Below are 12,840 nucleotides of genomic sequence, written 5' to 3'. Positions count from 1 at the left end.
GCCCACAGCCCCCCTTGAGGGCGGTGCCGGGGGGGCTGCCCAGAGGCTTCTTCCCTGTACAGGAGCAGAACAGTGTCTGTGCAGTGATGGTGAGCGAGTATATTTTCCTACAGATGGGTGCCAAGAGGGACCCAGAATGGGCCAAAGACAAGCGGTCTGTTGGTGTCAGGGCGGCAGTCTAGCTCCCACGGTGGCCAAAGTTGAAAGCAGGTTGTGTGGGAGGCAGCTCACCCCCCCGCCGTCTGTTCTTCCTCCTGGCATCCTCGCTCGTGCCACTGTCTTCACCCTGGGCCTCTGTCCCCTCTCCAGAGCTCTGGTGCCATGTCACCATCTCCCTAGGTGCTAAGACCTCTTCTCTCTACCCTGGGAGGCTCCATTCAGGTGCTGCCCTCTCCGTCCACATGCCTGGTCTGCCTTCCACTTGACACTGACCTCCCTGGCCGGAGGGCCCTGTGCTGGGCTTTGCAGGGCTGGAACCTGGTTGGGAGCCTCCTGATGAACATCTCATCCCGGGAGGCCTGCCGCTTCTGTGTGGGTGGGTGTGTTGGGAAGGCTGGCTCAGGAGCCTTCCGTCTTGGCGTGCCCAACCCCTGCAGAGCCACGGGCTGGCTGGGGCGACACTGCTTTTACTGGGTCTGAGGCCAGAGGCCGGGCCGGGCCTGGCGCTTCCCAGACTCCTGTCTGTCGGGTGTGGTGAGCGTCAGGGCCAGACTCCTTGGAGCATTTCTCGGGGTCCGCTTCCTGGTCCTTGGGACTGACTGCACTTGGAATGCCCAGGTGGTGCTTCTCACACAGTGCTCAGTGCCCTCACCGTCATGACTCCGGGGTAGGGCAGAGCCAGAGGAGTGAGCCCCTGGGATGGTCCTGAACTTCCAGGCAGCTAGGGCAGAAGGAGGTTAGGCAGACGTAGCATTTTCCACAGGGCTGAGAGCCGGAGAGCCTGCTCCAAGCCAGAGTCTGCCCAGGCACTCAGGTGTGGGAGCTGCTCAACAAGGATGGTAGGGCCTGCAGACCTCCCCCGACCCCCCGCTCCCGCACAGCTTCCAGGAGCGGCTCCAGCTGTGTGAGGTCTCCGGTGCTAGCTTGCTGCCAGCCTCGGGTTGCCCAGGTGTTCTGCCTCCCCCCTCCTATCTGGAAGCGGGACAGTGTCTGCCCAAGGACAAGGACAGTTTGTGCTGCCGAGCTTGCTCTGCAGGGACTCTGGTTCGGGAGTGTGTGGGGACCCAGGGCTCTAAATATAACAGGGTGAGGTCACTGGGGTGGAGACAGGCCATGTGGCAAGCTCAGGACCCCATTGGGGCTGGAATCCCAGGGCTGGGGACAAGGAGTGGGTGGCCTCGCTGTCCCTGTGGTACTGGCCTCCTCGCTATGTGGTCTCTTCTTGTGCCGAATCCCTGTCCGTGACATGTCAAAGGTATGTGAAGGATGGAATGTGTCTCTTCTCAGACCCCTTCCTTCAGTGCAGCTTGGAGTAGGTTTTTGGGGCCGTCTGGGTGTGTGTGTTCTCAGGCACAGCCCTGAATGAGAACATTGCGAGGGGAGGCCTTGTTGCCAAGGTGTGGATTGGGCCCCCTGACAGAGGGGCAGTTTGTGAGGGCTCTGTCGGGCAGAGTGAGGGCCACCTTGGTGCTCTGTGGTCACCGCAGTTTACACTCAGAAGAGACACAGAGAACCTGGGGTGGCGGGTGGAGGTGACAGCTGCCTTCAGCTGGAAATAAGGCAGAGAAGCTGGGAATACATGTGGCCAGCAGAGTCCCAGCCCCCAAGAATGTCTACATCCTAGTCCCCGGAACCTGCGCGTGTGGTACCTTACATTGGCAAAAGGACGATGCACGTGTGACTAAGGGTGCAGACCTGGATTATGCAGGTGGGCCCAGCCTCATCAAATCATTAGAAGTGGACACCCTTTCCTGGCCGGGTCAGAGAGGTGCAGTGTGAGGACTCAGCCCTGCTGCTGGCTTGGGAGGTGAACTGAGGTGCCATGAGCTGGGGAATGCAGCGTCCTCCAAAAAGCTGGAAATGGCCTTCAGATGACAGCCAAGCCAGCAAGAAAAGGGGGCCCTCAGTACAGCAAGGAGGAATAATTCTGTCAACACCTGAAGGAATAGGAAAGGGCCCTCGAGAGCTTCCCGAAAGGAGGGCAGTGTGCCTACACCTGGATCTCAGCCCAGGGGGACCCGAAACACACTTCTGCCCTCCGGAACCTGACATGATATATACATGCATGGTGTTTAAGCCACTCAAGTTTGTGATCCTGTGTGATCATTTTGGCAGCAGAGGAAATCAGTATATCACAGTGCTGGCAAGGATGTGGGAAACAGGCTTCCCCACCTTCCTCTCCTACAGTGGGCATGGAATGGGAGCAGCCTCCCCGGCGGCTGATTACAGTCATTCATGGCCTTGGTGCCAGCAGCCCCTCTAGCAGCTTGTGTGTTAGCCCAGAACTACCTCTAGTAAAGGTGGAGGTTGCAGCCTTATTTGTAACAGTAAGTGGAAAAGGAGGGACACAGCACTGCTCAAGTGGGGCCTCCCTCCCCCCACCCCAACTGGAAGGAAGAGCAAAGGGAGGAGGGCTGTGATGTTGGATGTTTCTGATGTTAGTGAGAAAAAGTAAGGAATAGAATCTTGTTTTCCTTTTTTTTTTTTTTTTTTTTAATGTGTGGTAAGTATGTACACAAGCTTTTATATGCAAGGAATATTTTTGGAAAAGATACAGGGAAACACTTGCAGTGGCTGGGTGGGAGATGTACCTTTCCTTGTGCCCTTTCGCGTGCCTGCAGAACTCAGTTCTAGTGTGTGTGGGCGTGTGATGTGCTCACTGTGTGATCTTGGGGGGTGAGGGGGGCCTTCCTCAGGGCGCGGGCTCCCGTCTCGCCAGCCCACGGAAACCTGCATCTGCTGGGGGTTGTTGAGCCGCAGGAGCTCTTTATCTCTTCTGGAGCCAAGCCCTTCACTGGGCATGCTTTGTCAGCACGTGCTCCGGGCTGAGGTTTGCTTTTTGTAGTAAGCAGAAGTTCTTAATCTTCATGAAGCCTAGTTTGTCAGTATTTTTTCTTGGGTGGTTACTGCTTTGGGGGTCCTGAGAAATCTTTGTCTACCCCAAGGTTGCAGAGATATTCTCCTGTGTCTTCTAAAAGACTTTGAGTTTTTGCTTTCATATTTAGGTCTGTGATTGATTTTAGGAATGAATATAGATAGATAGATAGATGGATAGATAGATTTTTTTTTTTAAAGTAAGCTCTACGCCCAGCGTGGGGCTCAAGCTCATGACCCCGAGACTGAGAGTCACATGCTCTACTGACTGAGCCAGCCAGGGGCCAAGTCTGTGACTGATTTTAAATTAATTTTTGAGTATGCTCTGATGTTTGGTGTAAATGGAATCATGCAGTCTGTGTTTTCTGTGACTCCACTCCCTGTGGTCTGAGCTTCTTCACTTCCCGTGGTCTGAGCTGCTGCTTGTTGGCGCACTGAGGCTACAGTTGGCTCATTTCTGTTACTCTTGAATTTTTCATTCTGCTCCTTTGACTCTTGGAAGACACTGGTGTCCCTATAACATTGGACTACATGACCTGCACCTTTGTGTGCCGTCTCCTTTCTGTAAAATGTGATAATAGCACCTTCCCCATGGAGTCGTTGTGATTGCACAGAGTAGTGCCGCATGGAAACACATGGTATGAGAGCAGGGCCTGGCTCACAGCGAGCAGAGGACAAGGGATGGAGTGGCTTGGTCAGCAGGTGTGCACACGTGAGACTGCCAAACAAAGGCCGTCGCTTCCGAGACTTGGCTGGGCCCAGAACTCCCTGGTCCTGTCAGATGCCAGTTCTGCTGGTTGGTGGGCATGTCCGCAGGGTAGCCGCTCCTGGCTTCCGTCTGCATTCCCTGATGCCTGCGAGAGCTGAGCACAGGTGCTGCCGTCTCCTCTTTCACCCGCTGCCTCCTCTTGTCTGCTGGCCCAGGGTTTCTGTGTTCCGGACACATACGGATCCTCGGGGCCTTGTGGCATCTGTCTTCTCCCACATTGTCACTTTTTGGTGTCTTGGGATGAACTCTAAAGGTCTTGTTAATGTAGCCAAATTGATTGGATTACTGTGTGCAAGCATCCCTCGGAGATCCTGCGGGTTGGGTTCCAGACCACCAAGCGACTATCACGATACACCGAGGCAGATGAAGTTTTTGGTTTCCTGGTGCATGTAAGAGTGGTGTTGACACTATACTGTAGTCTGTTAAGTGTACAGTATTATATCTAAAAAAACAATGTATATACCTTAATTAAAAATACTTTATTATTAGGGCACGTGGGTGATGATGTAGTTAATGTCCGACTCTTGATTCCGGCCCAGGTCATGCTCTCAGGATCGTGAGACAGAGCCCGTGTTGGGCTCCACCTGGGCGTGGAGCCTGCTCAAGATCCTCTCTCTCCCTCCCCCTCCCCTGCTCTCTAAAACAAACAAACAACAACAACAACAACAACAAAAAACCCAAAGATTTCATTACTAAAAAAATGCTAACCATTATCTCATTTTTCAGCAAATCCTAATCTTTTGCTGATGAACGTCCTGCCTCCCTGGTGCCGGCTGCTGACTGGTCAGGGTGGTGGCCGCTGACGGCTGGGGGGGGCTGTGGCAGTTTCTTAAGACAACAGTGAAGTTTGCTGTATCGATTGGCTGTTCCTTTCACGAACAGTTTCTCTGTATGTAGCACACAATGCTGTTTGATAGCATTTGACACACAGTAGGACTTCTTTCAGAATTGGAATTAGTCCTCTCAAATGCTGCCACTGCTTTGTCAGCTCATCTTCTGTAATATTCTAAACCTTTGTGGTCATTTCAACAATCTTCAGAGCATCTTCACCAGGAGTAGATTCCAGCTCAAGAAACCATGCTCTTTCCTCATCCATTAGAAGCAGCTCCTCATCCGTTCAAGTTTTAGCATGAGATTGGAGCAAGTCAGTCCCATCCTCAGGCTCCACTTCTGATTCCAGCTCTCTTGCTGTTTCCGTCACACCTGTGGTTACTTCCTCCACAGAAGTCTTGAACCCTTAAAGTCATCCATGAGGGTTGGACTCCACTTCTTCCAAACTCCTGTTCATTTTGGTATTTTGACCTCTTCCCATGAGTCACAGATGTTCTTAATGGCATCTAGAATGGTAAACCCTTTCCAGAAGGTTTTCAATTTACTTTGCCCAGATGCATCAGAGGAATCACTGTCTATGGCAGCTGTAGCCTTACAAAATGTACTTCTGAAAGAATAGGACTTGAAAGTTGGTCCATGGGGGGGGCGCCTGGGTGGCTCAGATGGTTAAGCGTCTGCCCTCGGCTCAGGTCATGATCCCAGGGTCCTGGGATCGAGTCCCGCATCGGGCTTCCTGCTAGGCAGGGAGCCTGCTTCTCCCTCTGCCTCTGCCTCTCTCTCTCTCTCTCTCATGAATAAATAAATAAAATATTAAAAAAAAAAAAAAGAAAGTTGGTCCATGGGCTGCAGAATGGATGTGGTGTCAGCAGGCATGCAAACAACATTCATCTCACTGCACGTCACCATCAGAGCTCTTGGGTGACCGTGTGCATTGTCAACGAGCAGTAAGACTTTGAAAGGAATCTTTTTTCCTGAGCAGTAAGTCTCAACAGTAGGCTTAAAATAGTCTGTAAACCATGTTGCAAACTGATGTGCTGTCATCAGGCTTTGTTGTTCCATTTCTAGAGCACAGGCAGAGTCGATTTAGCATAATTCTTAAGGGCCCTAGGATTTTCCAAATGGTAAATGAGCATCGGCTTCAACTTAGTCACCAACTGCATTTAGCCTGCAACAGGAGTCAGCCAGTCCTTTGAAGCTTTGAAGCCAGGCATTGACTTCTCTCTATGAAAGTCCTGGATGGCATCTTTTTCCAATAGAAGGCTGTTTGGTCTACACTGAAAATCTGTTGTGTAGCCATCTTCATGAATTATCTCAGCTACATCTTCTGGATCCCTTGTTGTGGCTTCTACATCAGCACCTGCTGCTTCACCTTGCACTTTTAGGTTATGAAGTTGGCTTCTTTCCTTAAACCTCATGAGCCAACCTCTGCTGGCTTCAGACTTCCCTTCTGCAGCTTCCCCACTTCTCTAAGCCTTCACAGAATTGAAGAGAGTTAGGGCCTTGCTCTGGACTAGGCTTTGGCTTAAAGGAATATGGTGGTTTGATCTAGCGAGACCACTCAGACTTAGTCCACATCAGCAATAAGGCGGGTTCGCTTTCCTATCACCCGTGTTTGTTCATTGGACTAGCACTTTAATTTCCTTCAAGAACTTTCTTTGCCTTCACAACTTGGCAAAGTGTTTGGCACAAGAGGCGTAGCTTTCAGCCTATCTTGGTTTTGGGCATGCCTTCCTAAGTGTAAGTCATTTATAGCTTTTGATATAAAGTGAGAGGTGTGTCACTCTTCCTTTTACTTGAACACGTAGAGGCCATTGTAGGGGTCTCATTTGGCCTAATTTCAACACTGTTGTGTCTCAGGGAACAGGGAGGCCCAAGGAGAGGGGAGAGGGCAGTGGCTGGGCAGTGGACACACACAGCACCGATGAAGTTCGCCGGCTTACATGGGCGGTTTGTGGCGCCCCAAAGCGGTCACGTAGTAACATCAGGAATCGCTAATCACAGATCACCATAACACATAAAATAGTTAAAAAATCTGAAAAATGATGAGAATTACCAAAATGTGACACAGAGACAGACACAAGGTGAGCAAATGCTGTTGGAAAATGGCACCAATAGACTTGCTTAGTGCAGGGCTGCCACAGTTCAATTCGTAAAAAACACAGTATCTGTGAAGTGTAGTAAAGCTAAGAACACAAAAGGAGGTATGCCTTTATTTATCTTTTAAGCTCGGTGTGTTTTATTTGATGAATCCTTCAGCACCCTGCCCCCCATGAGATGGTAGAGTAGAATACCTCTCCCGGATCAGGAGCAGAGCTTATTTCATGAACATCATGGGTTTCAGCCGTGTGACAGCCACTTGGGTAGGTGGGCATGGCCATGGACGGGCTCGTAGTCACCTGCACCCCATGCACTAGAGGAGGCGGACGGGAGGGTGAGCACTGGGTACCTTGCTGGCCTCAGGAGCAGGTAGGAGATGGCATGGGGTGAGAACTTTGATGTCGCTGACTCCACTGGCTCTTGGGAGGGAGAGGCCCAGAGTGGGCTGGAACAGGGAGAAGGGCAGAGGTCTGACAAGTGGCTCTTGTTTTGCAGATCCGGAACATGGTGGCGGTGCTGGAAGTCATCTCCAGCCTGGAGAAATACCCCATTACCAAAGAGGCACTGGAGGTGAGTGTCCCCAGGACCCAACTTTGGGAAGAGAAGGGTGGGCAGGGCCTGGGCTTCCCCAACCCGAGTCCTTCCTGGCTTCTTGGAGCCTTTGCTCTCACTGGCCAGGTGAGGACTTAGTAGTGCTGAGTAAGCGGTGTACATACCCTCCTGGCCTAGGCTGTGCCGAAAGCAACATCTTCCTATGGTCACTGCAGGAATTGGGTAGCTCTAGTCCCAGGGCTGGGAGGCCTGCCTGGGGGGAGGAGGGGGAGAGGCTCCAGTGAGGGATGCGGGCTCAGGCCTTCCGTTTGCTGTTGCCTTTGCCGTAGTGTGCTTTCACCCAAAGAGCTTCCCTGGCACAGTGTCTCTGCACTGGCCTGACGGTCCACAGCCTCTAGGTGCCAGGAGCCTGCGGGACGGTGCTTCTGAAGATGCCGCCCGTGGCCCTGGGACCCTGAAGTTTGAGGACTAGATTTGAGAAGTTAGATGTCACAAAGGACCCCAAATCCCCATGGGTTTTGTTACCCAGGAACTCCGTGGTTTAAAGGGGCAGTGGGATTAATCCAAAGACCAGGGGCTCTCAGCTCCCTTTTCATGGGGGACTTGCTGTCCCAAAAGCATGTCATCATCTCTCTCTGGTTGTAGGAAACTCGACTTGGGAAGCTCATCAACGACGTCCGCAAGAAAACGAAGAACGAGGAGCTCGCCAAGCGGGCCAAGAAGCTGCTGCGGAGCTGGCAGAAGCTCATCGAGCCCGTGCACCAGAATGAGGCGGCGCTGCGAGGGCTGGCGGGCAGCACCGGCTCTGCCAACGGGGGCGCTCACAACTGCCGGCCGGAGGGGGGGGGCGGCCGGCGCGCCCAAGAGCATCCATGAGCTGAAGAACCGCAATGACATCCAGAGGCTGCCTGGACAGCGGCTGGACAGGCTGGGTAGCCGCAAGCGCCGGGGAGATCAACGTGACCTCGGCCACCCTGGGCCACCTCCCAAGGTCTCCAAAGCCAGCCATGACTCCCTGGTACCCAACTCATCCCCCCTCCCCACCAACGGGATCGGCGGGAGCCCCGAGAGCTTCCCTGGCGCCCTGGACGGCAGCGGGCACGCGGGCCCCGAGGGCAGCCGGCTGGAGCACGGCGAGAGCGACAAGCACAGCGGCAAGATTCCCGTGAACGCTGTGCGGCCGCACACCAGCTCTCCGGGCCTGGGCAAGCCCCCGGGCCCCTGCCTGCAGACAAAGGCTGCGGTGCTGCAGCAGCTGGACCGGGTGGACGAGACTCCGGGGCCCCCCCCACCCCAAGGGGCCGCCTCGCTGCTCTTTCAGTCCCCGGAACTCACGGCACGAGGGCTCCTTTGCCCGGCAGCGGAGCCCGTACACGCCCAAGGGCTCCCTGCCCAGCCCCTCTCCACGGCCCCAGGCGCTTGATGCCACACAGGTGCCGTCGCCGCTCCCACCGGCTCAGCCGTCCACACCACCCGTCAGGCGGCTCGAGCTGCTGCCCAGTGCCGAGAGCCCGGTGCGCTGGCTGGAGCAGCCTGAGGGCCACCAGCGGCTGGCAGGGCAGGGCTGCAAGGGGGGGCTGCCCCCGGCCGAGCCCCTCCTTCCCCGGGCGGGCTTTTCCCCGGACTCCTCCAAGGCGGACAGCGACGCTGCCTCGTCTGGTGGCTCGGACAGCAAAAAGAAGAAGAGGTACCGGCCTCGTGACTACACGGTGAACTTGGATGGGCAGGTGGCGGAGGCGGGTGTCAAGCCCGTCCGGTTAAAAGAGCGGAAGCTCACCTTTGACCCCATGACCAGACAGATCAAACCTCTGACCCAGAAAGAGCCAGTGCGGGCTGACAGCCCCGTGCACACAGAGCAGCCCAGGACAGAGCTGGACAAGCCCGAGGCCAAGGCCAGCGTCCAGAGCCCTTTTGAACAGACGAACTGGAAGGAGCTGTCGCGCAACGAGATCATCCAGTCCTACCTGAGCCGGCAGAGCAGCCTGCTCTCATCGTCAGGCGCACAGACCCCAGGGGCTCACCACTTCATGTCTGAGTACCTGAAGCAGGAGGAGAGCACCCGGCGCGGGGCCCGGAAGCCGCACGTGCTGGTGCCTCACAGCGCGCCCACGGACCTCCCGGGGCTGAACCGCGAGGTCACGCAGGACGATCTGGACAGAATCCAGGCCCACCAGTGGCCAGGGGTGAACGGGTGTCAGGACACACAGGGTAACTGGTATGACTGGACGCAGTGCATATCGCTCGACCCGCACGGGGACGACGGGCGGTTGAACATTCTGCCTTATGTCTGCTTGGACTGAGCAGCCTGTCGGCCTCTAAGTGCATTCCCACCTTGCAGTTAGCATGGCAGGCGGGCAGCCTCCAGCGGTTGGGAATCCGGGGAGTCCGGCCCGGGCCGGGAGGGAGGGGGCGGGAGTCTCGGGGTCTCTCCGTGCTCTTCCCTCAAAATTCTCCTTCTTTTGTGAAATGCTGCTACCAGTTTACTAACAAAATTGCAAAGGAAGGACCGTGTGGAAGGAAGGCCGGCACAGTGAGTTCAGAACTCTATAGCAAACCAGCTATAAAAAGCGTTAGTTCCCCACCCCGGAAGAGGTGCGGACATTTCCCAGCACCCGTGAGCTGGGACCTCAGTGGCAGGCAGGCACAGACAACCTGGGGGAGAGGTTACCTTTAAACAGCAACAGAAGCACGCAGCTCATCTCTCTGCATTTTCCTTGTTTAAATTTGGCCCTGAGTGTCTGAGGCAGGGGCTGTGCCCACACGGCGGCCTCTGCGCGCACCCCGGCTGGCCAGCCAGTACGCCCTGCGCTCCGTGGGCATCCACACGTTCTCATCTGGTTTCGGTTAAAACCCAGTTTTGAAAAAAATGCTGCAAAAATCTAAGTTTTCTAGTTTATTTTATCCCCCTCTTCCATTGACCACCAGCCAAATAATTTTCCTTTCTCCCTTTTCAAAGTTTCCCCTTCCCCTTCCTGCGCATATCTTGAAAATTTCACCTTTCTAGAGTCCCCTCCCAAAAAACACAAAAGTAACCGCGGGTGCTACTGGTGTGTAAGCTGTATTGTTGGGCAAGAGGAGACCTGTCTGTACGCTGGAAACACTCATAACCATTCCTTTAGATTCGTTTGCCTTATGGTTATTTGTCATAAACGCGATTTGCAAAAACAAGGAGCCTTAGTGAATGTACAGTACCTAGACTTCTGTGTTCTCAAGACGCAGAAGGGAGCAACTTTGCTATTTGGTCCAGTAAGTGGACACCTTGTGATATAAATGTGGAAATAAAAAAAAAAAAACCATTTGCACAAACCAGTCTCAGAATCGTTACTAATTTGGTCCCTTACAGCCATACCAGCCTTTTGTGTCCGAGGTTTGGGCTCCCTTGCCGGACTGCAGGGAGGTGGGCAGGGCAAAGTGGCCAAGCCAGCCTAGTATTGTTCTGCATGAAAACTGACCTCCACCTGCCTTTCACTCATTCGGGGCCATGTTGCCTCTTCCGCCTCCGGGGTCACCTACTAGCTTTGGGTGACAGAGACTGAAGGTCCACGTGAAGGAACGTTATCCCATCTGCCCCAGAGAAAGAAGCCCTCCAAAGGGGTTCCATGTCCCAAGTCTTGGTAACCTGGTTTTACCCCACAAAGTATCTGGCTTTTACAGGGCATGGCCCAGAGCCACGCCTGGCACTGCACCCCTTGGCTCTGGCCCCAGGCTGCTAGCTCCCCATGCAGGCCTGGGGCTGTCTCAGTATCTGGCAGGTGCTATTTTTAAAAAATAACTTTCTGCCTTGACTATAAAAGTGATAATACTTCCTTCTCCCTCACCCCTGAAACCGTCAGCTACGACTATGGTTTTCCAAATTTTTCAGTCCAGAATAGGTCATGTTGGATGTACCTACTTCATTTCACAGATGAGGAAGCAGCTACCCCTTAAGAGGGACAGTCCCAGGACACCTGGGTGGCTCAGTCAGTTAAGCGTCTGCCTTCGGCTCAGGTCATCATCCCAGGGTCCTGGGATCGAGTCCCGCGTCTGCTTCTCTCTCTGCCTGGCACACCCTCTGCCAGGTGTGTGTGCTCTCGCACTCGCTCGCTCTCTGACAAATATAAAATCTTAAAAAAAAAAAAAAGAGGGACAGTCCCATAGGGTGAACCAGGGGGTCCAGAACCATTGAGTCAGCCCAGAACCAGAATTTCAGAAGCAGCAGGGATTTCTGACATGGTGTTGGTACAAGACACACCCACCCTAAGATAAGGGCAGTGGATGAAGTGGCTTTGAGGACAGGCTGAGGTTGGACTCTGGACCTCCCATCTATGAGCTGTATGGCTCTAAGATAATCACTTCACTCATACACACGTCTCTATCTGGGAGATGAAAGTGCTTACTCCAGAGCTGTGAGGATAAGTTAAACAAGAGTTTAAGCCAAAAAAAAGGGGGGGGGGAGCATGTCAGTAGAACCCTTTGTGCTATGGAGTAACTAATTACTTTCCTAAATCCACTGTGCCTGTAATGTGGGCCAGCCCTGCTGCTGTGTGGGTGTCCCCAGGAAGTGACTTACTCTGTGACAAAGGGTCGTAAGCACAGCTGGAATATACTAGGATACAGGTTGGCATCTTATGAGCATCTCCTTTTCTCAGACCCGGGCTTTAGGACAGGTCCCTGCTCCCTGCCCTCACCTGCAGGACCACTTCTGCGTCTAAGTATCCAGTAAGCCCCAGCATAAAGATACTGCCTGCTTTTGAGAACACAAAATTAAGATTTCCCTCCCACATTTTGGAAATCAGTGGGTTGCCACTTTCTAATTTGCCAAGTAAAGACATTGTAAAAGGGCATCTTAACCCCCACCCCTTCCCCCAAAATGTTGTCAGTACATGATTTTTGGAACAAATCAAAGTCCTTTAGTATAAAACCATCCCGCTGAAAACACCATCTTGTCTTCCTCCGCTGGGGTCTGGGTCTGCTCTATCCTGGCCTTGGGCATCAGCAGTCAGGGCCCGGCAACCTCTCCCGCCTGCAAGAGCCCTGGAGACAGGTGCGGGAGTAGGCTACCATGGCCACGGCTCCCGAATTGGCCAGGGGACCTAAGCCAAGTCGCCTCCCTTCTCTGGGCTTCGGTCTGTCCGTCTGTGAAATGGAGATGGTCATACACCTACCGCACAGCACACGTCGCAGTGGTTCCCAGAACAAGCCCCCAGAGACCGGGCGCTCCGGCCTAGCCCTTCTGTTGGGAGTCCGGCCATGGAAGTCCCTCCCGTGTTTTTGCAGAAAAAATTTAGCCTATGGAAAGCTTTTCACAATTTGGTTTCTTTTCCGGAAAGGTCTAGTCTTTTATCCTTGGTGTCCGCCGTCGCCCGCCCATCAGGAGTATGGTTGGAGGACGCCGATGTAGCGTGGGAATCGAGGTCTGACTCCCGAGCTCGATGGCCCGCTCACAGACGCCGACGAGACACGGTCTTTGCACTTCTGCCCACTCAGCTCGAGCCGCGGCTCCAAGGTCCTCCAGGCCAACCCTCCGCGGGGGAAACCCCGCTAGGCAAGTCTCCGCTTCCCCACCTTCCGCTTCCGCG

The 12,840-nt window shown here is 53.9% G+C and overlaps 1 protein-coding gene across 1 annotated transcript in view; it reads left to right on the top strand.

Annotated features, from left to right (window-relative positions):
- The window catches only part of MED26 (mediator complex subunit 26), a 55,380-nt gene extending 42,563 nt beyond the window's left edge, over positions 1–12,817 (top strand). The window contains 4 exon segments of the mRNA XM_032412323.1: positions 7,226–7,300; positions 7,928–8,122; positions 8,124–8,561; positions 8,563–12,817. Of these exon segments, the coding sequence (XP_032268214.1) occupies positions 7,226–7,300; positions 7,928–8,122; positions 8,124–8,561; positions 8,563–9,582 (1,728 nt within the window). The 3' untranslated portion in view covers positions 9,583–12,817.
- The last annotated feature ends 23 nt before the right edge of the window (positions 12,818–12,840 follow it).

Source organism: Phoca vitulina, unplaced genomic scaffold (assembly GCF_004348235.1).
Source record: "Phoca vitulina isolate PV1807 unplaced genomic scaffold, GSC_HSeal_1.0 scaffold13, whole genome shotgun sequence".
Lineage (NCBI taxonomy): Eukaryota > Metazoa > Chordata > Mammalia > Carnivora > Phocidae > Phoca > Phoca vitulina.
The sequence above is the reverse complement of the archived record's forward strand: the minus strand, read 5'-3'. Positions and strand labels throughout refer to the sequence as shown.